The 22410-nt window shown below is 54.2% G+C and overlaps 3 protein-coding genes across 6 annotated transcripts in view; 1 reads left to right on the top strand and 2 right to left on the bottom strand.

The window, feature by feature from the left end:
• Window positions 1-3210: 3210 nt before the first annotated feature.
• YIF1B (Yip1 interacting factor homolog B, membrane trafficking protein) lies at window positions 3211-13116 on the top strand. Of its 3 annotated transcripts, none has more exons than XM_072779395.1 (8): window positions 3211-3371; window positions 7859-8097; window positions 8180-8284; window positions 8423-8501; window positions 8631-8688; window positions 9714-9869; window positions 9953-10046; window positions 10877-13116. In XM_072779395.1, exons 1-8 carry the CDS (start codon window positions 3329-3331, stop codon window positions 11030-11032), a joined length of 930 nt encoding a protein of 309 aa, XP_072635496.1. In that variant the 5' UTR covers window positions 3211-3328; the 3' UTR covers window positions 11033-13116. The 3 variants fall into 3 exon arrangements, with proteins under 3 accessions (XP_072635496.1, XP_072635486.1, XP_072635502.1); XM_072779385.1 differs by having other exon boundaries at window positions 3235-3380; XM_072779401.1 differs by lacking the exon at window positions 3211-3371 and adding an exon at window positions 3418-3530.
• C1H19orf33 (chromosome 1 C19orf33 homolog) lies at window positions 11245-20682 on the bottom strand. Its single transcript, XM_072779426.1, has 8 exons — window positions 20514-20682; window positions 20000-20203; window positions 17234-17344; window positions 15898-16042; window positions 11886-13082; window positions 11670-11764; window positions 11511-11582; window positions 11245-11407 (listed from the first exon to the last, which is right to left on the bottom strand). Exons 5-8 carry the CDS (start codon window positions 11905-11907, stop codon window positions 11285-11287), a joined length of 312 nt encoding a protein of 103 aa, XP_072635527.1. The 5' UTR covers window positions 11908-13082; window positions 15898-16042; window positions 17234-17344; window positions 20000-20203; window positions 20514-20682; the 3' UTR covers window positions 11245-11284.
• Window positions 20683-21458: 776 nt separating this feature from the next.
• The window catches only part of SPINT2 (serine peptidase inhibitor, Kunitz type 2), a 28522-nt gene continuing 27570 nt past the window's right edge, over window positions 21459-22410 (bottom strand). Inside the window, exon 7 of one of the 2 annotated variants that reach the window (XM_072779408.1) lies at window positions 21459-22133. In XM_072779408.1, the coding sequence (XP_072635509.1) occupies window positions 21940-22133 (194 nt within the window). In that variant the 3' untranslated portion in view covers window positions 21459-21939. The remainder of the gene's footprint in view (window positions 22134-22410) is intronic. The other variant, XM_072779414.1, reaches the window with a different exon arrangement.

Raw genomic sequence — 22410 nt, forward strand, 5'->3', positions numbered from 1 at the left:
AAAGGAAAATAATCCAGAGGGACGCCTGGGTGGCTCAGCGGTTGAGCGTCTGCCTTTGACTCAGGGTGTGATCCTGGGGACCCGGGATCGAGTCCCATATCGGGCTCCCTGCATGGAGCCTGACTCTCCCTCTGCCTATGTCTCTGCCTCTCTCTCTGTGTCTCTCATGAGTAAATAAATAAAATCATTTAAAAAGAGAGAGAGAAAAATAATCCAGACCGTTAACTGTACAGAACAAACTGGAGGTTGCTGGAGGGGAGGTGGGTGAAGGGATGGGGTCACTGAGGAGTGGGCGTTAAGGAGGGCACTTGATGGAATGAGCACTGGGAATCACTAAATTCTACCCCGAAATGAACAATACACTATACGTTAACTAACTTAAATTTAAATTAAAAAAATGACAGAGGCGCCTGGGTGGCTCAGTGATTGAGCATCTGCCTTTGCCTCAGATCATGATCCCAGGGACCTGGGATCGAGTCCCGCATAGGGCTCCCCACAGAGAACCTGCTTCTCCCTCTGCCTATGTCTCTGCTCCTCTCTCTCTGTCTCTCATGAATAAATAAAATCTTGGGATCCCTGGGTGGCGCAGCGGTTTGGCGCCTGCCTTTGGCCCAGGGCGCGATCCTGGAGATCCGGGATCAAATCCCACGTCAGGCTCCCGGTGCATGGAGCCTGCTTCTCCCTCTGCCTGTGTCTCTGCCTCTCTCTCTCTCTCACTGTGTGCCTATCATGAATAAATAAAAATTAAAAAAAAATAAAAATAAAAATAAATAAATAAATAAAATCTTAAAAAATAATAATGATGATAATAATTCACAATAAGGGACACCAAAGAGGCAGGTGTCCCTCATGGACAGAGTAGGGATCCTTAGCTCAAATCTTTGCTCAGCGCCCACTTTGTGCCTGGCCCCTTGGTGGGTGATGCTGGAGACACAGTAGTGACCAAGACAGTTCTAGACCTTGCCTGCCGCATGGGGGTGGTGTGGGAGTGGTGGCTTCCAGCCCTTCAACCCAGCGACAGCCCAGAAGGTCAGGGGAAGCACAGGCAGAGTGACCAGATCTGGGATGGAGGAACTGAAAGGACACTGGCGCCCACAGGAACCCAGAGAGGGTAACTGATCCAGCTTAGGGAGGTCAAGAGGGCTTCCTGGGGAAGGGAATGTCTAAGCTGAGACATCCCTATTTTTAAGGGAAAATAGAAGTGAGCAGGGGTCTCCTTCCCCCAGCAGAACCACAGACACACCCCTCTATTTAAGGGGGGAAAGGGGTTCTTCCCTGTTCCCTGTTTGTTCTCCACATACCCCTGCAGCGGTAACTCAGCACTCTCCTTAACAGCACTCCTGGAGGGCAGCCAGGATACCTGACCACATCAGAGTGGCAGCGGAGTGGCGCTTGGGCCCAGCTCAGACACACCCCAGAGCTCAACTTGAGGCTGACAACCCACAGGAAGGGACACTTGATAATAAAAACTGTAAAGGCAACTGCCAGTGATCAAAGGCTGACAATACGCCAGGTCTTGTGATCACAGTGGGCTTTCAGCGAATACTCCGCCTCTCCTGCAGTATTCTCATTAAACAGATGAGAACATTTAGGCTGAAAAAGGGTCCAGTCACACAACAGGCAAGGGACAAATATGAGGGCACCAGGTAGCCAAAAACGCTTTCTTTTTTTTTTAAGATTTTATTTATTTATTAATGAAAGACAGAGAGAGAGAGAGAGAGAGAGAGAGAGAGGCAGAGACACAGGCAGAGGGAGAAGCAGGCCCCATACAGGGAGTCCGACGTGGGACTTGATCCCAGGTCTCCAGGATCAGGCCCCGGGCTGCAGGCGGCGCTAAACCGCTGAGCTACCCGGGCTGCCCAACGCTTGTTTTCTTAATAAAATACTGTGAATATTACAAAATATTCATGGAAGAGGGGCACCTGGGTGGCTCAGTGGTTGAGCATCTCCTTTTTGCTCAGGGTGTGATTCCAGAGTCCTGGGATCAAGTCCCGCATGGGGATCCCCACAGGGAGTCTACTTCTCATTCTGCCTATGTCTCTCCCACTCTCTGTGTCTCTCATGAATAAATAAATAAGTAAATAAATAAATAAAATTTAAAAATCATATATATTCATGGAAGAACTTAGAGAGGGTGAGCTTAGGGTGAAAAAATGGTGATGTAGCCCAAGGGACGGATGCTAAGCCAGAGGTGCAGAGGAAGAATGGGGGTACCTCAGTCATGAAAAAAGGATTGCGACTGAGCCAGGACTCATAACTGAGAGACCAGAACAGTCCTCAAGGTTCCTAGAAAAGACAACTTCTCAGAGGAGGAAAGGGAAAGCCACAGTGACAGGGTCACTTGCTGACATCCTTCCGGAGAGCTATCACTGCCCCAAAGTCACTTCTACCATTATTTTTGCCTGAGACAGAGAAGGGGAGAGAAATGGGGAGACTGAGGGACAGAGACTAAGGAAACTTCATTTTTACGGCTCCTCACTTGCCCGTGTGCCTGGGTGTGCTGTGTGTTGCTGGAGGCTGCACAGTGGTCTTGGCAGACAGGGGAAGCCAGGTCGCCACGCAGGAGCGTTTTTATAAATCTGGGGAAATGTCTAAAGATATCTTCAGGGCAGCCCGGGTGGCTCAGCGGTTTAGCGACGCCTTAGGCCCAGGGTGTGATCCTGGAGACCCGGGATCGAGTCCCGCATCGGGCTCCCTGCGTGGAGCCTGCTTCTCCCTCTGCCTGTGTCTCTGCCTCTCTCTGTGTGTCTCTCATGAATAAATAAATAAAATCTTTAAAAAAAAAAAAAAGATATCTTCAAAGAAAGACACCTGGTTCTTCCCACCTAACTTCTCAGGAGCCTTCTTCTCTAAATATTCAGCTTAATACCAAAATTGTTAAAGCGTTAAGAGTCCGCACAACTCCGCCCAGCCCCTCGAGAACACAAACGGATTTCTCTCCCACCGCTCCACACCCTTTCCTGGCTCCCCAGTGCTCTCAGCCACCCTAATTGAGCGTCTGTCCAGCGAGAACTGCATTTCCCATCGGCCTCATCGGGCCATGCCTACATTTCCCGTGATGCACAAGACCGCCGGCTCCTGGGCTGTTCTCGGGCCTGCCCTCCCGCCCTTCTAGTGCTGACTCTCGCCTTCCCCCACCGGCCACCAGTCCCCGCCCAATGCCCATTGGCAACTCGTACGGGCCTCCGCGAGGGGCGTGGCCTCCGGCTATCGTGACTCCCATTGGCTGTCGCGTCGTCGGGGGGCCGTGGCTACGGGAGCCGGGCGGGCACATTTCGAACCGTGGCTGGGGCGGCGGCGGCGGCCGTGGAGGCTGCGACGGTGAAGGATGCACCCGGCAGGCTTGGCGGCGGCGGGGACGCCCCGGCAGCGTAAGTGGCGTACGTGGCCGGGCGAGGAGATCGGGGGACGGGGTGGGGGGGGCAAGGGCGTGGCGGGGCCGCCGCGGCAGTTAGCGAGGTCGCTGCAGGTCGGAGGTCACGGGGTCAGGGATCTGGAGCTTCGGGGTGCGCGCAGCGCTGGGATGCCAGGTCCGGGTAGGGGGCGCGTTGGGGACGATTCTTCTTTTCTTTAGGAAATCCCTTTGGAAGAAAACAACTTTGGGCAGGATATTGTGTGATGTGCAGGAAAACGCGGCTTTCATTCATTTGCGGTTACCGATCAGCCTTCTCCCCACCCTTCGGTGGCCTCGGGCTGTCGCCCGCGCTCCCTAGGACAGCGTTCAGAGCCCTTCGGGAGCTGAGAGGGCCATGTTTACCTCTCATTTAAGATTTGGACCTGTATGTCTTGTACTGTTCATCCCTTTCCCCGTCGCTTGTTAATTCGTGTCTCTCGTTAAGTGCCTCTTGGTCTCGGCCAGTGTGCTGCATCTCATGTAATCATTCAGCGGATCCTGCCTCAGCTGCCCTTGCGGCCGGCAGGCCCCGTGCTGGAATTTGGGTACCTGGTAGTAAGCAGCGCAGCACTAGTCCTCGTTAACTTAGGAGTCAGAGTTTAGTGGTGAGACTGACACTAAACTCGGAACAAACAAATCAGCAAGACAATCTGGGGAGTAATTAGGGCTGTAAAAGAAAAAATCCAGGGTGTGATGGAGGTTCAGAGGCCTGATGTGCTCACCCCTCCCTTCAGCCACTAATGAGGTGCCTGGCTGGCCTGGTGGTGGGTCACCCTGGGGCTCCCGCAGTGCCCAGAGAGCCCTGGTTGCTGTCCTCAGGGAGCTACCAGGACAGAGCAGAAGACAGGAAAGTCTAGAGCGATGATGTGCTGAGGAGGGAAGTCCAGGCGGAGGGGTCAGGGCCGGGGTGGAGGGATTGTGGTAGCCCAGATTAGGCATGTGACCCAGACAGGGCCTGTCGGTGAAGCTTCCGGAGAAAGGTTCCTCTAATGATGAGGAATTTGCTTGGAGAAGAGGATTTGTGGCGAGACGCCTGTCTGTGCCAAGTAAACAAGTGGACAGATGAATATATACTTAGGAAATGTGATTAAGTGCTCAGAGGGGAAATGAACCCCTGGATATTGTGAGAAAGAACAAGGTGGGGCTAGGCTTTATACTGAGGAGTGAGGGAGGTCTCGGAGGAGGAAACTCTTGAGCTGAGGCCTCAGTGCGATATTGGCAGATGTAATCACGGAATGATGTTCCAGGGTGATAGCACTGCATGTTCAAAAGCCTGCGTGGGCTAGACGCTTGGCAGAGCCAGGGCCCAAGAGGCCAGTGTGACTGGGTTCGGTGAGCCCCAAGGGAGGTAACCAACGAGGGTGGTTGGAGGGGCTGGGGTCATGCAGGGCCTTGTAGGCACATGGATTTTATTCTCAGCACGGGGGGTACTGGTCTTGGGTAGGGGACGTGAAATGTTCCCTTTTGCATTTACGAAGATGATGCTGGCTGCTGACTGGAGAGAAGGCTGGTGGAGCAAGAATGGGCAGGCGCACTTAGGAGGAGGACCTTTATTTTTATTTATTTTTAAAATATTTATTTATTCATGAGAGACACACACACACAGAGGCAGAGACAGGCAGAGGGAGAAGCAGGCTCCATGCAGGGAGCCCGATGTAGGCCTCGATCCCGGGACTCCAGGATCACGCCCCAGGCCGAAGGCAGGCGCCAAACCACTGAGCCACCCAGGGATCCCCTGGAGGAGGACCTTTAAGTCAGGTTCAAGACCACGAAGTCTGAAGGGGGAGGGTACACACTGAGACACAGTGGGTGAGAACTAGCAATTGGACACAAGAAAGAAGGGGAGTCAGGGGCTTAGACTCCGGGGTGAGGGCCCAGGCGTAGCCAGAGTGCACCGTGGGGAGCTGACCAGACCTGGATGTGGGGCCAGGAGAGAAGTGGTGGCTGGAGACCGTGGGGAGCTGACCAGACCTGGATGTGGGGCCAGAAGAGAAGTGGTGGCTGGAGACCGAACCTACAGCCCAGGGCGCGCCGCGGCTGTGAAAGCTGTGGGTGGGTGAGACTGCTCTAAGTGAGAGGCGAAGCCAGAAATGTGGAAAATTGGGCCACACTGTGTCAGGGAGCCAAAAAAAAAAAAAAGAAAGAAAAAGAAAGTCATGGGTGTAGAGGGACCCATCCAGAGACCTTCAGCCCCATCAAAACAGGAGTTTTTGTCTTTCTGATCACTGTGTATCCACCATGCCTGCAGGCGAGCCTAACACACAGGGGTGCTCGGAGGTGTTTGTGGGGCTCAGGAAAGGGAGGAGGTGGGCCAGTTGGAGGTTGGCATTTGAGACGGTGGAGTCACATGCTGCTTGAGTCAAATGACAGTGGCCAGAGGCTTCGGCCTGGCAGTGCAGAGGGGCATTTAGGAGGCCAGTAGTGGGGAGCAGAACCCCAAATATCGAGGACTGAGAGGGGGAGTGACAGGGAGGAAGGAAGGGCTTGCACCAAAGCTTTCAGAAGTGGGAGAGGGAGGGGATCCCTGGGTGGCGCAGCGGTTTGGCGCCTGCCTTTGGCCCAGGGCGCGATCCTGGAGACCCGGGATCGAATCCCACGTCGGGCTCCCGGTGCATGGAGCCTGCTTCTCCCTCTGCCTGTGTCTCTGCCTCTCTCTCTCTCTCTCTCTGTGACTATCATAAATAAATAAAAATTTAAAAAAAAAAAGAAGTGGGAGAGGGAAAGGAAAATGGGCCGCGCCCAGTGCTGCTGGTTCAGGATTGAGCACACCTGGCTCTGTTCTCAGGCTGCAAATAACTGAGAGGAAGAGTCAAGGGACTAGTAATTGGCCATAGGGGACAGGGACCGACACGTTTTATGTGTCAGCCAGGGGCTGAGGAATTTATGAGTATCACTTGGCCTTGGGTCACTAACTGTTCCACAGAAGAGAGAGTTGAGGCACAGAGTCGGGACAAAGAGGACGGGATTCCTCTCCCCCATCCCACTGTAACGCTCACTCATTCCCTGTGCCCACAGTGGTGCCTGGGACACAGGAGGAGCTCAGTAACTATCTGGTGACATTGCTTATGGGTAGGGGTAAGGGGCTGTGCAGCCAGAGTGCAGGTTCAAATCCGTCCTGTGTTCCCCTTCTCTTCCCTCTTCCTTATCCCACCGCAGCTAAGCATGCCCCCAGCGAGTCCTGTCCCTCGGACCTCCAGAATCTGTCCAGAAGCAGCCCCCTCCCCACCCCTCCATCCCTGTTTCTGTCCCCCCCCCCCCCACTTTGCTACCACTGGAGCAGCTTCCTGCCTCCTCCCCTCCTCCTGCCCCCACCCCAACTGGAAGCCAAGAAGGACCTTTTAAAAACTGGAAACCTGGCTCTGCTTCATGCTATCCAAATGACTTGGGGGTAAGGGCCTGAGCCCCTCGGGGGCTGGCTTTTCCTGTCTGTGAAGGCGGGCGTGATAGCACTGACACAAATGGGGATGAAATGAGTTAGTCCATAGTGTTAGGGCACAGCCCCGGATGTGGCAAGTGCTCATTGGGGGTTTAATTATTGTAACATCGCCCGGGCCAACCTGGGCTAGAGTCCTGCCCCGACACTCACTTGGTGTGGCCCCGTGCACAGGTCATTTCCTCTGTCGCAGCCTTGGTTGCCACATTTGTAACGTGAGGATGGGCATCTACCCGGGGTTTTCTGTTTTGGTTTGGTGTATTTTTTTTTTTTTACTTGCCCTAAAGAATATTTATTTATTTATTTATTTTACATTTTTTAATTTAAATTCAATTTGCCAAAAAAATAATAATAATAATAAATTCAATTTGCCAACATATAACACCCAGTGCTCATCCCATCAAGTGCTTGCCTCAGTGCCCGTCACCCAGTTGTTCCTCAGGGTTTTATCAGGCACCCTACTGTAGCCCTGTGTGAGGAGCTGGGGATTCAGCTGTGAAAAGCTCCCCACCTTGGGGGGGGGGCTCCCATTTTACTGGGGAGACACTGAACAAAATAAATAAAACGGGTAGGCTGTCAGCTTGTGCGGAGCTCTGGATACACGTGAAGCAGGGAAGGGAGGTGGGGTGTGCTGCCGAGGTTGTAGACAAGGTGGTAGGGGAGCCCCCACAGATGGGCAGAAGAGAGCTGGGGCTGGGGTGGGGAAAAGCACCAGAGCGGAGGAACAGCCAGTGCGGAGGCCCCGAGGTGGGAGCGCGCCCAGTGTGTGCGCTGAACATCAAGGCCCACGTGGCTGGAGCACACGGGTGAGGGGAGCCCCAGGGGAGATGCGGACAGGATTCCGGGCACAGTAGGCCGAGTAACATAGTTGCTGTCAACGGCATCATCGCTGTTGGTACTTGGACGGGCAGACAGAGGACAGGCCGACAGAGCCGCCCACACTGGACTAGGCGCCCATCCGACCTCCAAACCACCGCCGGCAGGAGAGCACCCACAGAATGAACGAAGCTCCCCACCCTCTTCCCCTGCAGCGTCGAAGCGGAGGATCCCCGTGTCCCAGCCGGGCATGGCTGACCCCCACCAGCTCTTCGATGACACAAGTTCGGCCCAGAGCCGGGGCTACGGGGCCCAGCGGGCTCCCAGCGGCCTGGGCTACCCTGCAGCCTCCGCGTCCCCGCAGGCCGCCTTCCTGGCTGACCCTGTGTCCAACATGGCCATGGCCTACGGGAGCAGCCTGGCCGCACAGGGCAAGGAGCTGGTGGATAAGAACGTGAGTGGGCTGGGCGGGTGGGGTGGGGGGAGGCGGGGGCCAGGAGGCCAGGGCTTCAGGCTTGGGCTCTGCCTCCCTCCAGATCGACCGCTTCATCCCCGTCACCAAGCTCAAGTATTACTTTGCCGTGGACACCATGTATGTGGGCAAAAAGCTGGGCCTGCTCTTCTTCCCCTACCTGCACCAGGTCAGCACTGCCCCCACCGAGGGGAACCGAGTCCGAGGAGGGGGGACGCCTCTGGGGGTGGAGGGTTGGGGGAGAGGGTTTGCCCCAGGAGCGGGCTCAGCTCTGGGGGTCTGCTTGCTCCCCTCACTCTGCCCGCAGGACTGGGAAGTGCAGTACCAGCAGGACACTCCCGTGGCCCCCCGCTTTGATGTCAACGCTCCTGACCTCTACATTCCAGGTCTCCCCCTCCCTATCTCCTGCCCCTTCTCCCCCTGGGGGGGCACGCTTAGGGCAGAGGTGTAGGTGCCCAGTGGCCCAGGATGGTCTGTCTGCCTCTGACCAGTGTCTGTGTGTCTGCCTCCCACAGCTATGGCTTTCATCACTTATGTCTTGGTGGCTGGCCTGGCGCTGGGGACCCAGGATAGGTAAGGGAGGCCTGGAGTAGCCAGAGCGGGGTGAGGCTTGGGGGGCTGAGGGGCAGTCAGGAAGGTCTCTTGGATCTCCTGTCTCGGAACAGCCCCACCGTACTCCCAGTGGGCTCAGGACAGAGCCCTCGGTGTCACCGCCAGCGTCACCCTTTCCTCGCTTTCCACCCATGTGAGCCCATCACTCTGGCCTCCTTAGGAGATGCAGCTCATCCTCACTGCCTCCTAACCAGCTGCCTTGCCCACATACCCTCTGCACCCTGACTCCAACAGCAGCTAGCAAGATCTTGTCTGAGGTGTGGGCCTGGCTACGTCCACCCTGCTCAGAAGCTGCCCATAGCTCTCCCGTCCCCAGATCAAGCCCTGGCTCCTTAGTCTCCCACTGCACGGCCTCCATGCAGCTGCTCTCTGCCCCTCCTCCTCACTCTGCCTCACCACTCCAGGACTCTTTCCATCTTCCAGACGGCCTGGTGCTGCCTGACCCCTGCCCCAGGGCCTTTGCACACCCAGTTCCCTTAGCTCAGGAGTCTGTTCCTCCCCTGCATCACCTGCTGAGCACCTGCTCACTTGTGATGTCTCCACTCTGGCGTCACTTACTCAGGGAAGTCTTCCCACCCCCCAAATGGGTCAAACCCCCACGTCTCACTCTTAGGTCCCAGTTCATTTCTTCTGTGGCATTGAAAAACAATGGCCATTGGAGTCAATTCATTGTTGAGGCACTGGGGGCAGAGACCACGGTCCTTCTTCCCAGTGAGCTCCTTAGTCCTCTGGCTGCAGCTCAGGTGGCCTCTCCTCTGGGTAGCCCTGACACCTCCTGACTGGGTCAGGCACCTCCCCTGCTCTGTGCTCCCCTCACCCCAGCCCTGACGTCTCTGGGCTGTCACTGAGGACAAGCCTGCCTTCCCTGAGTGAGATTTCCTCGAGGACAGGGTCCAGATCCATCTTGGTCACTGTTGAGTCTCCAGCCCCACCCAACACAGGGAGGGTGAACCGGCAGTTGGGGTGACAGAGCTTGGTGCCGGCAGGTTCTCCCCAGACCTCCTTGGGCTGCAGGCAAGCTCTGCGTTGGCCTGGCTGACACTGGAGGTGCTGGCCATCCTGCTCAGTCTCTACCTGGTCACTGTCAACACTGACCTCACCACTATCGACCTGGTGGCCTTCTTGGGCTATAAATACGTTGGGTGAGTACCTCCTTCCCCTCCCCCCGCCTCCAGCCCCAGCCCCCAGGCCTCTTCCTCAGACCGGCCTTCCCCTCTCTTCTCAGGATGATTGGCGGGGTCCTTATGGGCCTGCTCTTTGGGAAGATTGGCTACTACGTGGTGCTGGGGTGGTGCTGCGTGTCTATCTTTGTGTTCATGGTGAGCTGGGGCTCAGGGGAGGATGGGGCTTGAGGGCACAAGCCCTCATATTCGGGGTCCCCTGGAGGCATCCAAGCAGAGCATGTCAGCCTAGGAGTTAAGAGCCACCTTGCCCAACTGAGGAGGCTTAAAGTGGCTATCCCAGCCTGGGGGGTCAGGAGGGCTTCCTGGAAGAGGGGGTGTCCAGTCTGGGGTCTGAAGGAAGAGGAGCCAGCTGCGCTGTTAGGGTGGGCTCTCACCCTCACTCCACTCTTAGGTGGTGACATGGTGGGCTTTCCTGCCAGAATTTCTGTCAGGATGAAAAAGGTTTGGTATCCCTGGAAGTAGCTTCTCTGGGTCCCAAGCAAATCACTTCCTCTCTTTAAATCTTTAGAACTGTTTCCCCTTTTGTAAAAAAAAGAGGAATGATGATAAATGCACCTCAGGGCCCTGGGAAGAGGCCGTGTGAGCCTGTGTGAGGAGCAGGGGGCAAAAACTGGTTGGCCAAATCTGACCCTCAGATAAACTTTGACCTAGGTGTCATTGTTTAAAAGTAAAAAAAAAAAAAAAAAAAAGCCTTTCAGGCTTATGTCGAAAAACTGTCCTCGCGCCAGCAGCAGCGGGTGGCAGCAGCGGTGGCAGCAGCGGTGGCAGCAGCCATGGCCCAGCCCCGCCCCCCTCGGGCAGGGGTCGCGGGGCGCGCATCCCACACCCTCCCGTCTCCCCCAAGGCTCGGGTAGGAGCAAGGCCTCACCGGCCGTTAGAGGAGATGTGGGGGGATCCGAGGCTCCCCACGAGCGGAGACTTGGGCCCGGCGGCCGAGGACTCAAGGCTGAACCCCCCGCCCCCAGATCCGGACGCTGCGGCTGAAGATCCTGGCGGAGGCGGCGGCCGAGGGCGTCCCGGTGCGCGGGGCGCGGAACCAGCTGCGCATGTACCTGACCATGGCCGTGGCGGCGGCGCAGCCCCTGCTCATGTACTGGCTCACCTTCCACCTGGTGCGGTGAGGGCGGCCCCGGCCCCCGCCCCCCGAGGTGCCGAGGCCGCCGCCGCACGCGCGGTTCCGGAAACAATAAACCGTGACGGGCTCGGCGAGGCGGCGTCTCCTTGGCGGCGCGGGCGGCCGGCGGGGGCAGGCCCGGCCCGGGCGGGGGAGGGGCGGGGGGCGCGCGGGGGGCGAGCGGGGGGCGCGCGGGGGGCGAGCGGGAGGCGCGCGGGAGGCGAGCGAGGAGAGGTTTATTGAGACCCGCCCAGGCCCGTCAGTGGGGAGCCTCCTTCTTCGCCTTCCCCTTCTTCTCCTTCTTCTCCTTCTTCTTCTTCACCTTGGGCTTCTCGGCCTTGCCCGGCGAGCTTCCGTGCGGCCCCGGGGCGGCGGCGCGAGGCTGCGGGGCCGCGGGCGGGGGAGAGGAGAGCGGGTTGGGCCGGGGAGGCCGGGCCGGGCCTGTGCCCTCCCCCGGGCGCCTGCTGCGGGGCGGGGGGTCCTACCTTCCCGTCATGGTCGGAGTCGCTGGAGCTGCCGCTGCTGCTGCTGGAGTCCGAGCTGCGGTGGCCGTGGCCCTGCCAGTTGGAGGCGCGGCGGTGAGGCCAGGAGCCCGGCCCCGGCCCCGGCCCAAGGCGGCCGCCCCCGCCCCAGGGGGGACTTACCCTCGGTTTATCCGCCGACGCGCCCTGAGCTTTGGGGGCGCTGTGTTTGTGGTCTCCCACCTGGCCTGTCCCGTGGGGCTTCTTGGAGTCCAGGGCTGTGGAGAGAAGTCGGGTGGGTTGGTGCGGGGGCGGTGGGCGGGATGCGCCCCTGGAGGAGGTTTCTGGGGCGTAGCCTGGCCCCCTGCGCCTCGGATGCCCGTCTTCCCAGGAGCGCACCTGCGGTCAGGTCGAACTCCATGGTGGTGAGACGAGGTCTGTGGGGAGGCCGCCGGGGGCCTGGGTAGTGCCCGAGGGCAGGGGGCAGGCCGTGGGGAGGAGCAGTGGGAACTGCCCGCCCAGGGACTTCTGGGGAGCCCCACCCCACCTTGTTCAGATTCCTGAGCCTGACTCACAGCCCCTCCCCAGCACCACCCAACTTCTCTGGGAAACGGGGGTGGGGGGGTGGACAGTTAAGGGCTAAGTTTCCACCCCCCCCCCCCCCCCGAGCCTTGGCGAGGGAGGGGGGACTGTGTGGGCAGCTGTAGACTTCTGGGAGAGGGGCTGCAGCTGTCCCCTGCTTCCCCCAAGAGGCTCTGATGCCTGCTTTGGAAGAAATGAGAGGGAGGGTCCCGCCCTGTGCCCCGTGCCCCGTCCCGTCATCATGCTGACACTGTACTCACTGCGGGCCAGGCACTGTTCAAGGGCTGCACGCACAGTAACTCACTTTCACAACCTCTGAAGGGGCAAAGAGCAGGAGCTGGTCCTCCTGAATTTGAGGACCGTGTCACTTAGTAGTGAGGTGAGCTCAGGAAAGACTTAGCCTCTCCGTGCCTCCGTTTCTTCATCTGTATACAGCAGGTACCATATGGGGTTGTTGTAATGAATTAATTTTCTAGAACCATGCCTGGCAAGATAAGGTTTGGGGTTTTTTAATCAGAAGGTAGGTATCATTACTACCCCTATTTTACAGATGAGAAAACTGAGGGACCAAGTAAGTAAGACAGTGGAGGGCAAATATAGTGTGAATGCCTAGAACTGGGATCCACAGCCAGACTCAGGTCCAGGGCTCTGGCCCCTGGGGCTCTCCCTGGAGGGTGGTCAGCCGCAGGGGTAGCTGTGAGCCCCGCCTGCCCTCCCCATGCTGGCCTGGGCCAGGCAGGCCGAGGGGGGCGGTGGGGGGCGAGCCACTTGCTCCCATTGCTGTGAGGCTAAGTGTCCTTCGCGAGTCCCTCTGCGACACAGCTCTGCCACCAGCAGCTGGGCTGCCGTCCAGGCAGGAGTCATTCATGGCTGACGCCTGGGGATGATGATGACGACCATGTGTACTCCGGTCTCTGGTCCAAAGTGCATTCCTGGGAGAGGCCTCCCCTGGGTGCTGGCTCCACACGGCCTATCGCTTTCACCTCTTTCCCCTGCTTGATGACCAGCTTAGCCCTTAAAGACAATAAAATGTTATCTTTATGGTCCATTCCTTCAGCTTATGTTTGTTGACTACCTACTAGGTGCCCAGGACGGTTCAGGTGCTGCGGATACAAAGGTTAATTTAATTAAACCAGCAAACATCCCAGCCTCACGGGATTAGCTCTCTATTGGGGGAAACAAGTGTACGGAATGTTAGAAAACAACAGGAAACTAAGGTGTCCGGTGAGTTGGTAAATGGAGAGACAAAATGTGAATATCTACGTGGCGGAACACTACTCCGCCATAAAAAGGAAATGAACTGACATACAGTGCATCGTGCATGAGCCTCAGAAACATTCTGCGAGGTGAACGAAGCCAGACACCAAGGAGTCCATGCTGTAGGAGTGTTCGCATTTAGTGTTCAGAGAAGGGTTATTGAGACAGCAGGTGGCGGGTTGCTGGGAACTACGTGGGGAATGGGGATTAACTAATTGTAGAGGATGAAAATACATCTGAAAATGCCCTTCTCTCTGTGTCTCTCATTCATAAATAAAAATAAATAAATAAATAACAACTGGGGGCGCCTGGATGGCACAATTGGTTAAGCATCCCACTCCTGGTTTCAGCCCAGGTTGTGAACTCAGTGTCGTGGGACCAAGCCCCATGTCTTCGCTGAGCGCAGAGCCTACTTAAGATTATCTCTCCCTGGGTGGCGCAGCGGTTTAGCGCCTGCCTTTGGCCCAGGGCGCGATCCTGGAGATCCGGGATCGAATCCCACGTCCGGCTCCCGGTGCATGGAGCCTGCTTCTCCCTCTGCCTATGTCTCTGCCTCTCTCTCTCTCTCTCTCTCTGTGTGACTATCATGAATAAAAAAAAAAAGATTATCTCTCCCCCCAGGCTTGCTCTCTCTGAAAATAAATCTTTAAAAAAATTAACCCCTGAAGTGTACATTTGAAATGGGTAAGTTTATGTAACTTATGCCTCAATAAAGGCTGTATTTTAAAAAGCAATATGCGGGATCCCTGGGTGGCTCAGCGGTTTGGCGCCTGCCTTTGGCCCAGGGCGCGATCCTGGAGACCCGGGATCGAATCCCACGTCGGGCTCCCGGTGCATGGAGCCTGCTTCTCCCTCTGCCTGTGTCTCTGCCTCTCTCTCTCTGTGTGTGACTATCATAAATAAATAAAAATTTAAAAAAAAATAAAAAAATAAAAAGCAATATGCACTAAGGAGAGAGCAAGAAAGGGGGCTAGGTAATAACTACATGGTATTTTGGGGAGAGGCTGGATTTTATTTTTTTTAAGATAGATTTATTCATGAGAGAGAGAGAGGGAGAGACACAGGCAGAGGGAGAAGCAGGCTCCATGCAGGGAGCCTGACGTGGGACTCATCCGGGTCTCCAGGATCACACCCTGGGCTGAAGGCCGCGCTAAACCACTGAGCCACCGGGGCTGCCAGAGAGGTTGGATTTTAGTTGCCAAGGAAAGCTTCACTCAAGTCTTTTTTGAATAAAGATCTGAAGATGAGGAGATAAGCCATGCAAACACAGGGAGGTAGTGTTCTAGGCAGTGGGAATACAAGTGCAAAAGATCCTGAGGCAGGAATGTACCTGAGTGATGAACTACAAGGGCTTCAGAGTGGTGGTGAGAATGGAGGGGAAGACATAGGAGATGAAGAGGGATTGTGGGGTGGAGCGGGGGGCTTGTACATCGGAGACCTTTGATCTTTACTCTGAGTGAAAAGAGGTGGTGAATGATGACTGGCTTTATGCACAACTGGATGCAGGATATGAGAAAACGTGTTTTTCCAGGCAAAACAAATTCCCTGGGGGTTAGGGACGGTTTTTTTTTTGCTCAGCAACCAGAACAGCAGGACTTGGAATTTGGTGCTCACTAACATCTGGTGAAATAGTGAGGTTACCTGATACCAGGCACTCTGCTAACGAACGTCATGGCAGGTTACAGCAGGCACAGAGTACCTAAGAGTTTGGGTTGTGGAGGGTCAGGTGCTCACTGGAATCCTCCCTCTACTTCTTACTGCTCTATGAATAAATAAGTCAGCCACCCTGCACCTCAGTTTTGTCCTCTGTAAAATGGAAGACTTCCACTCATAAGGTGACCGTTGTGTCTGGAGCCTGCCTGGCACAAGGTAAATAGATACTCAGTAAATGTTAGTTTTATTATTCATATTCACAAGCACAACCTCATATGATTACTTGTGAAGCTGGCAGTAGGATCCCATGTTCTGTATGAGGCAGTTGAGCTTCAAAAAGAAGGTTTTGTGCCCAAGGACACTGGGCTAGTAGATCGCAGAGCGGTAGTGGGAGACCTTCCAGACCCAAGATGAAGTAGCTCTTTACTACTTTGCTAAGATTGTGGAAAGGGTGAGGGGGTCTGGAGAAGAGCACGCCTGATGCTCCAAATTCCCCTCTATTCACTCCTGTATTAGTTAGGAGGTGGCTGCTGTTAGGCCAGAAAGAGCATTAACAAGATAGCTTCACTTTTTCTCCCATAAAATCACCCAGGGACCTGGGCTCCTAACTCTGGTTGCTCTGCATCCTTCCCGGGTGTTGCCCGTGAACATACAGGGGAGCTGGATTCTTGGGAAGGGAAAGGGCGAGTAGAGGGCACACCAGTTCCTATTAAGGACCCCACCTGGAAGCAGCACGTCCCTCTGCTGAAGAGACTAGGAAATTACAGCACCTTGCTGGGCAGCTGTGTACCTAGAGAAAACCTGGGGACTTCTTTACTGAAAGGAAGAAGGGGATATGGACACAGGAGCCTGTGTATCACTACTCCCCATTGGGGGCAGTGAATATACCCATTCTCTTGTTCTAACCCAGAAGACTTACAAACGGAGGTGAGGGCAGCCTGGGTGGCTCAGTGGTTTAGTGCTGCCTTTGGCCCAGGGCATGATCCTGGAGACGGGGGATCGAGTCCCACATTGGGCTCCCTGCTCCCTCCTCTCGCTGTGTGTCTCTCGTGAATAAATAAAATCTAAAAAAACAAAAAACAAATGGAGGCCAGATTAGAGCTGAGAAGGTGAACCCAAGATGCTTAATGAGAAGATGGTGTGAGGGCCTAAGTATGTCCAGCCTTCTGCTCTTCAGAAAACACCCCCTGCTGTTCAGTACTCATCTAGGTGCCACCAGGCGCAGGGACAAGAGCTTCTGTCCCTCCCCAGGCCCTGCCTGCCCCTGACTGGTAATGCCTCTGCCCTCCTCTGCTTGCTTCCTCATTGACTTGGTCCTAAGCAATGCCTTCTTTGTAGGAAGAAGGGACTTGTGTTCCCAACTGGCCTGCAATACTGCCATTCACTACTAGACTGGCTTTCTCTTTCTCTAATGTTTCACAGCAGACATTCTTTGGAGGGTCACTCCAACCCTGAAGTTTTTACTTAATCTCTGCAATTTAGGAGGAGATTGCTGGATGCCAACTTCAGTGGCTAGGGAAGCCAAGATGGGGTAGGACCAAGGAGTGGGTGGCTGGGGCACAGCCTTCCATGGGCATCCTGCACCCCTACACATGAGGAAAAAGCACTGCTGCAAGGCCTACTTTCATCTCTGTCCTGAAGTTTATCTGAACAGAGCACCCTGGTCCTATAAACATCATAATCCCTATACGAAAACGTTTTCTTTGAACTTAACCACGTCCCAGGAGATGGATGACTTTAAGTGCACAGTACGTAGGGACTCAGTTTCCTCTGTCCCAAGACTAAAGTGTGGCACTGGCCCTGGGCATTCTGGAACACTAATGATCAGAACTTCTTGATGGGCCCCCCTTTGGGGGCATGCTAAGGGGCTGACAGCCCGGCTACAGAAAGCCAAACTTGGCCACCACCCAACTGACTGTTGTGTCTGGGATTTTATTTCACTCTATTTGCAAGTTAACAAGTTAGCTGGTAACTGTTTCCAAAATGCTGGCAGAGGCCTTGAGATTCCTGGGTCAGAGGCAGAGCTTTCTTACTCCCAGCAAGCAGCTTAAGCATCAGCAGGTTGGTTCCCTCTGCCCCATGGGGGCAATGGGTTGTACCACAGGAGCAGGACATGAGCTCTGGAGACCTGGCCCTTTATAGTAAGAAGCAGGCAAGCCTGCTTTGTCCCACAGGGAGCCACTCTCTCATCCCTCTAGGTGCTCGCTGCAAACCCAACCCGGAGGGCAGCCCCGGGTGGCTCAGCGGTTTAGTACCTGCCTTCTGCCCAGGTGTGATCCTGGAGTTCCGGGATCGAGTCCCTCATCAGGCTCCCTGTATGGGGTCTGCTTCTCCCTCTGCCTGTGTCTCTCATGAATAAATAAAATCTTAAAAAAAAAAAAAAAATACAACCAACCCTGAAAGACTGCCGAGGTAAGCAGTGGTCAGGGTCACATATTTTTGGCGCACCCAAGATTCCTGATAGCATGAGACAGACCCCCCTGGATGACTGTCTCTGCCAACAATCCAGCCGTCCTGCCACCCCAGTGAATTTTCACACAAGAATGCCACTCTGGGGCAGCCCCGGTGGTGCAGCGGTTTAGCGCCGCCTGCAGCCTGGGGTGTGATCCTGGAGATCCAGGATCGAGTCCCACATCGGACTCCTTGCATGGAGCCTGCTTCTCCCTCTGCCTGTGTCTATCTGTCTGTCTGTCTCTCTCTCTCTGTGTCTCTCATAAATAAATCTTAAAAAAAAAAAAAAAAAAAGAATGCCACTCTGATAAATCTAACGGAGCTTGAGAGCAAATTCATTCAATTCCTCTCAGACAGCATTTAATTAAAGTGACCCAGGAACAGGACTCCAAGGAGCAGTGAGTCCTGCTAAGACACCAACCTGCCGGCCAGGGTCCTGGAGCTTTCCAGCTGTGTAGGAACAGGCATCCTGCAGACAGCCAGGATGTAGTCTAAGACTAGTCTATAATCCATTAGGACCCACACAAGGGACTTCAGGCTGACCTGTGGCTCTTCGGTATCATTACCAATAATTACAAGGCCCCAAAGCAACCCTCATGCCCAATGGGGAGACACTGTGGCTCATTCTTTTCCACCTGCAAGCACATAGAATACTGGGGCACAGGGCACTGCAGTTCAGGATTTGTCAAGCTGGTCTTGGACCACCACATGGGCAGTGCCACTGAATAGTTGCAGCCTCAACCACCATCCATGTATGGCATAGCCCGGGGTTGCTTGGGCCTCAGAAGTGTGATTTTTATCATACAGACTAGAACAAGGCTGTGCAAGTTTTATCATAGACTGGAACAAGGCTGTGCAGGTCCATGTGTTTGTAAATGTCTAGGGTAGGGCCCACATTGAGGAGCTGCCACTGATGGCACCGGGCACAGCAGAATTGTCTGGGACTGACCATGTTGACAGGCCACACTGCCAGGTGCAGGGCTCAGGGCACTAGGAGATTGGCAGATTGTAGTGCTGGATTTAAACGACAGAGCCCTAGTGGCACCTCCTACTGTCCAGGATCTGAAGTGCTCCTTCCCCGAGGGTGTCCCATCCCAGCAGGTACAGCTGCACCTCTTCTATCACCTACTCACACCCAGACCTTCTGTTTGGGAGGGTCACATGTGAATGTTCATTGTTACAGACACCATATGGATCACTGCAGGGAGACTTGGCAAGCAGGGCACTCAACAACCCAGTGATCACTATCTTCATAATGTAGGACCAGTACCAGTCCAAGGAAGTATCCAGGCAGGCTCAAAATCCCTGAGGCCCCTTCCGGTCAGCCTGCCACCCAGAGGGTGCACCAATTAGGTGGGCCTGGACTTGACACTAGAGGGGAGAAAGATGCATCACACAGAAATGAGGAAGAATCCCAAATTTTCAAAATAGCCTAATGTAGCTCCCAACCCCTTTGACCTGACCGTTACCCAGGAGATGGCCTAGAAATAACCCCTTTCTAGGGACAGGCATGTCCCCTGAACAAACTCTTTACTGAAGCGTGTGGAGGGGACAATGACAGGTCTTTGTTGAATGGACTTTTTAAAAGCCCACTCCACCTCTACATGATATGAGCAGCCTGAGGATGACAAAGGCTGTGAAATGGCCACTGAATACCTTGGCTACTGGCCCACTGTTGGGCAGCCTTTCCAAAGGAGCACCACTGTTAGCCCATAAATGGTTCAGAAAGTCCCAAACAGGCAGTTTAGTTTCAAGGGCCACAGTGGTGACACAGGAGCTGGCTGGCCAGACATGAATGGCAGCACCACAGCCTGGAAAAGCATCGCACACAGTGAGACACCACTGGCAGGCAGGGTCCAAAGGTCCAAGGCAGTCAGTCGGTCAGCCAGGAGCCAGCAGGCCACGGGGCCTCCAAACCATGAGACAAGTGGGACACATTTTGGCAGAAGGGAGTCAGCATGACTTCTGCACCGGAAACACAAAGGTACACTATATGAAAAACCTAAAGTTCAAATGGCCTTGACGGTGTTAAGAGAAGTCACTTGATCTTCCTACTGCAAAATTATTATTATTATTTTTTTTTTCCTACTGCAAAATTAAAGTGATTCCCAACCATTTCTTTTAAAATCCCAGCACAGGGGCACTTCATTGGCTCAGTCAGTGAAGCTTGCGACTCTTGATCTTGGGGTCGTGAGTTCAAGTCCCACACTGGGTATAGAGAGGACATAAAATCTTTAAAAATGAAAATAAAATCCACTTTTTTTTTCACATTAAGTTATGGAGAAAGAACTCTTGAGTAGGTAGAGAAAGGCCCCCTGCTCAGCCAGAGGCATCACTAGGCCTGAGGTCCCACATAGGGTCCCACATGAGGGTACAAAGGAGAGCTGCCAGCTACTGACAGACAAGTAGGCAGAGGTGGACACCAGCCCCCTGAAGGAGGTTCCCTTGCTGAGCATTTCCCTTCGTCGACCCAGCACCTATGATCGCACATAACCCTCATGCTCACCCAGAGTACAGGTGAGGAAATGGGACATTCAAAGGAGCTGAGTGATCCGCTCACTGCTGCACACCTGGAATGGTGGGTGGAGAGTCTCTTCCTGGTGCCTTTTTCTGGACCAAAGGCTCTCGCAGAACTGGGTCTTGATCTATCTGGGATATAGCAGGCAGCTTTCATCTGCTCACCATCGTCTCTGAGGCCAGATTGCCAGGTTGCCTAGAAGGCTTGGCAGGGAGGGCCAGAATCCCTGAGCAATGTCTCCCATAAATGAGGAAGGCTGCAAAGGAGGACATGAGATATTTGTCCAACTTGCCTCTGGAATAGTTTTCTAAGCCCTATGGGATTGGGATGCATGTCTCTTCCCCAATACACAAAATGTGATCTTTCTGGCCTGAGGGGTTTTCTAGGAAGGGTGAAGGACGGAGGCCTTGCCAGCTTCCCCACCTATGCTAGTGGAGGCCCCAGGCTGCCTGGCTGATCCCATGGGTTCCCCCAATGCTGTTCCATGTTCAGGACTACATGTTTGGACAATGGGGAGAAAGAAAAGAAGGGCTTCCAGAGTCTAGAGACAGGAAGGGAACACCCACAGGTAGGCAGAATTGCAGCCAAGCTTGGAGGCCAAATTCAGCCAGGAGGTATCCTGTCCCCATTTCACTGCAGAGGCAGGTGGGAGACCTGAGGAAGACTGTAGAACTGCGGGGAGAGGGGAGAGAGGACAGTCACAGATGCCAAAATGACTGGTCATTTTGCCACCCCAATCTCAGGAAGTTTTCGGTCTTCCCCTGGACAGGATGCATCCTCACTCCAATCCTCCTGCATCCTAAAAGGCAGTGTTTCAAGGTATGGGTTAGTCCACATTGGGTCATTATTATTATTATTTTTTTTAATTTTTATTTATTTATGATAGTCACACACACAGAGAGAGAGAGAGAGGCAGAGACATAGGCAGAGGGAGAAGCAGGCTCCATGCACCAGGAGCCCGACGTAGGATTCGATCCTCGGTCTCCAGGATCGCACCCTGGGCCAAAGGCAGGCACCAAACCGCTGCGCCACCCAGGGATCCCTGGGTCATTATTTAAACAATAGGGGTGCCTGGCTGGCTCAGTCAGTTAAACGGCTGCCTTCAGCTCATGATCCCAGGGTCCTAGGATTGAGCCCTGTGTCAGACTACCCACAGGGAAACTGCTCCTCCCTCTACCTATGTCTCCCATGAATGAATAAATCTTTTTTTAAAAAATTAAATAAATAAGTAAACAACAGCAACAAAGCAAAAACCAATTCAGTGGGATATGGCTAGAATTTATCAAACGTGACATAGAAGGAAATGCCAGAGATTCCTGAAGGTGGTAAGGCTAAGTGTTGTTTGGTGAAAATTTATTTACGGGCACTCAGTTGCAATGTAAGATATTCATTCAAAAAGATCTGAAAGATGAGATTTTTTTCTACAATGGGACATCTCACATAGTGTTGTGTGTTAATTTTGGCAGAGTTTAAATCAGCAATCCCATAAAGAAAGCAAGCACTTGCTGAAATTTATTTTAAAGGGAAGGCTCTTTTTATTAAACTTGTACATTTTTTCTCTTCCTTTCAGAATCCTAATAAAAAAAACTTTTGTTTCCACTTATTTAAAAAACAAACAAACAACAAAACCACAAATCAAAGGAAACTATTACATTACTTTTGTAATGGGAATGGATGCTACAGGATTCAATGTAAGCAAAGAAAACCAATACCTGGAGTGAAGAACTAAACCGAAGAGTAGCTGACTCTGGTCTGGGGCAGAGCCCTCCTCCAAGAGGGTCCCAAAGCAGACCCAGCTGGGAGAGCAGGAAGCAGCCCTCTTACCTTCTGGAGTAACAAACAGACCCGGAGCCCTAATGATCGCACAAATACAATCCAATCACTCTATTTTAAAAAGCACACACACATTCGACACTTGTGTCCCCTCCCTTCCCAGGTTCTCTTCGTCAACAGGGAGTCCTGAGGAAGGGTGACATCTGGCTGGCAGGGCCTTCACAGGACGTAGGTGTTCTTCACCAGCTGCTCCTTGTCGTCCCCAGAGCTCCAGACGGTGCGGAGGGTGCGCTCCTGGCTCCTCCGCGCCACCCTGATTAGGCAGACCACGGAGGCCCCCAGCAAGACGATGAGGACCATCAAGAACAGCCCCACCAGGACCACCACTGGAGAGGAGAGAAGGGCCTCAGAACCTGCAGGACGAGGAGTACCCCGGCTGGTGCGGGGGCGAGCACTGGCAGCCCGACCCCAGGCTGGGAGGGTCTAGAGAAGGGGCACTGCCCACCGGGAAGTCATCAAGGAGTCCCTATGGTCTTGAGAAGCAGGTGACTAAGAAAAGGAGGCACTGCAGTATGTGCACCGAGTGGCTATCTGTGTTCGCTTTTGGAGCAAAAAAAAAATCCCACTTCAACTCTATTTCCACCTCTCAGGGGCAAACTGTGCAGGAATCCCAAGCCACAAAATGTGTAC

This window comes from Canis lupus, chromosome 1, assembly GCF_048164855.1.
Source record: "Canis lupus baileyi chromosome 1, mCanLup2.hap1, whole genome shotgun sequence".
In the NCBI taxonomy this organism is placed as follows: Eukaryota; Metazoa; Chordata; class Mammalia; order Carnivora; family Canidae; genus Canis; species Canis lupus.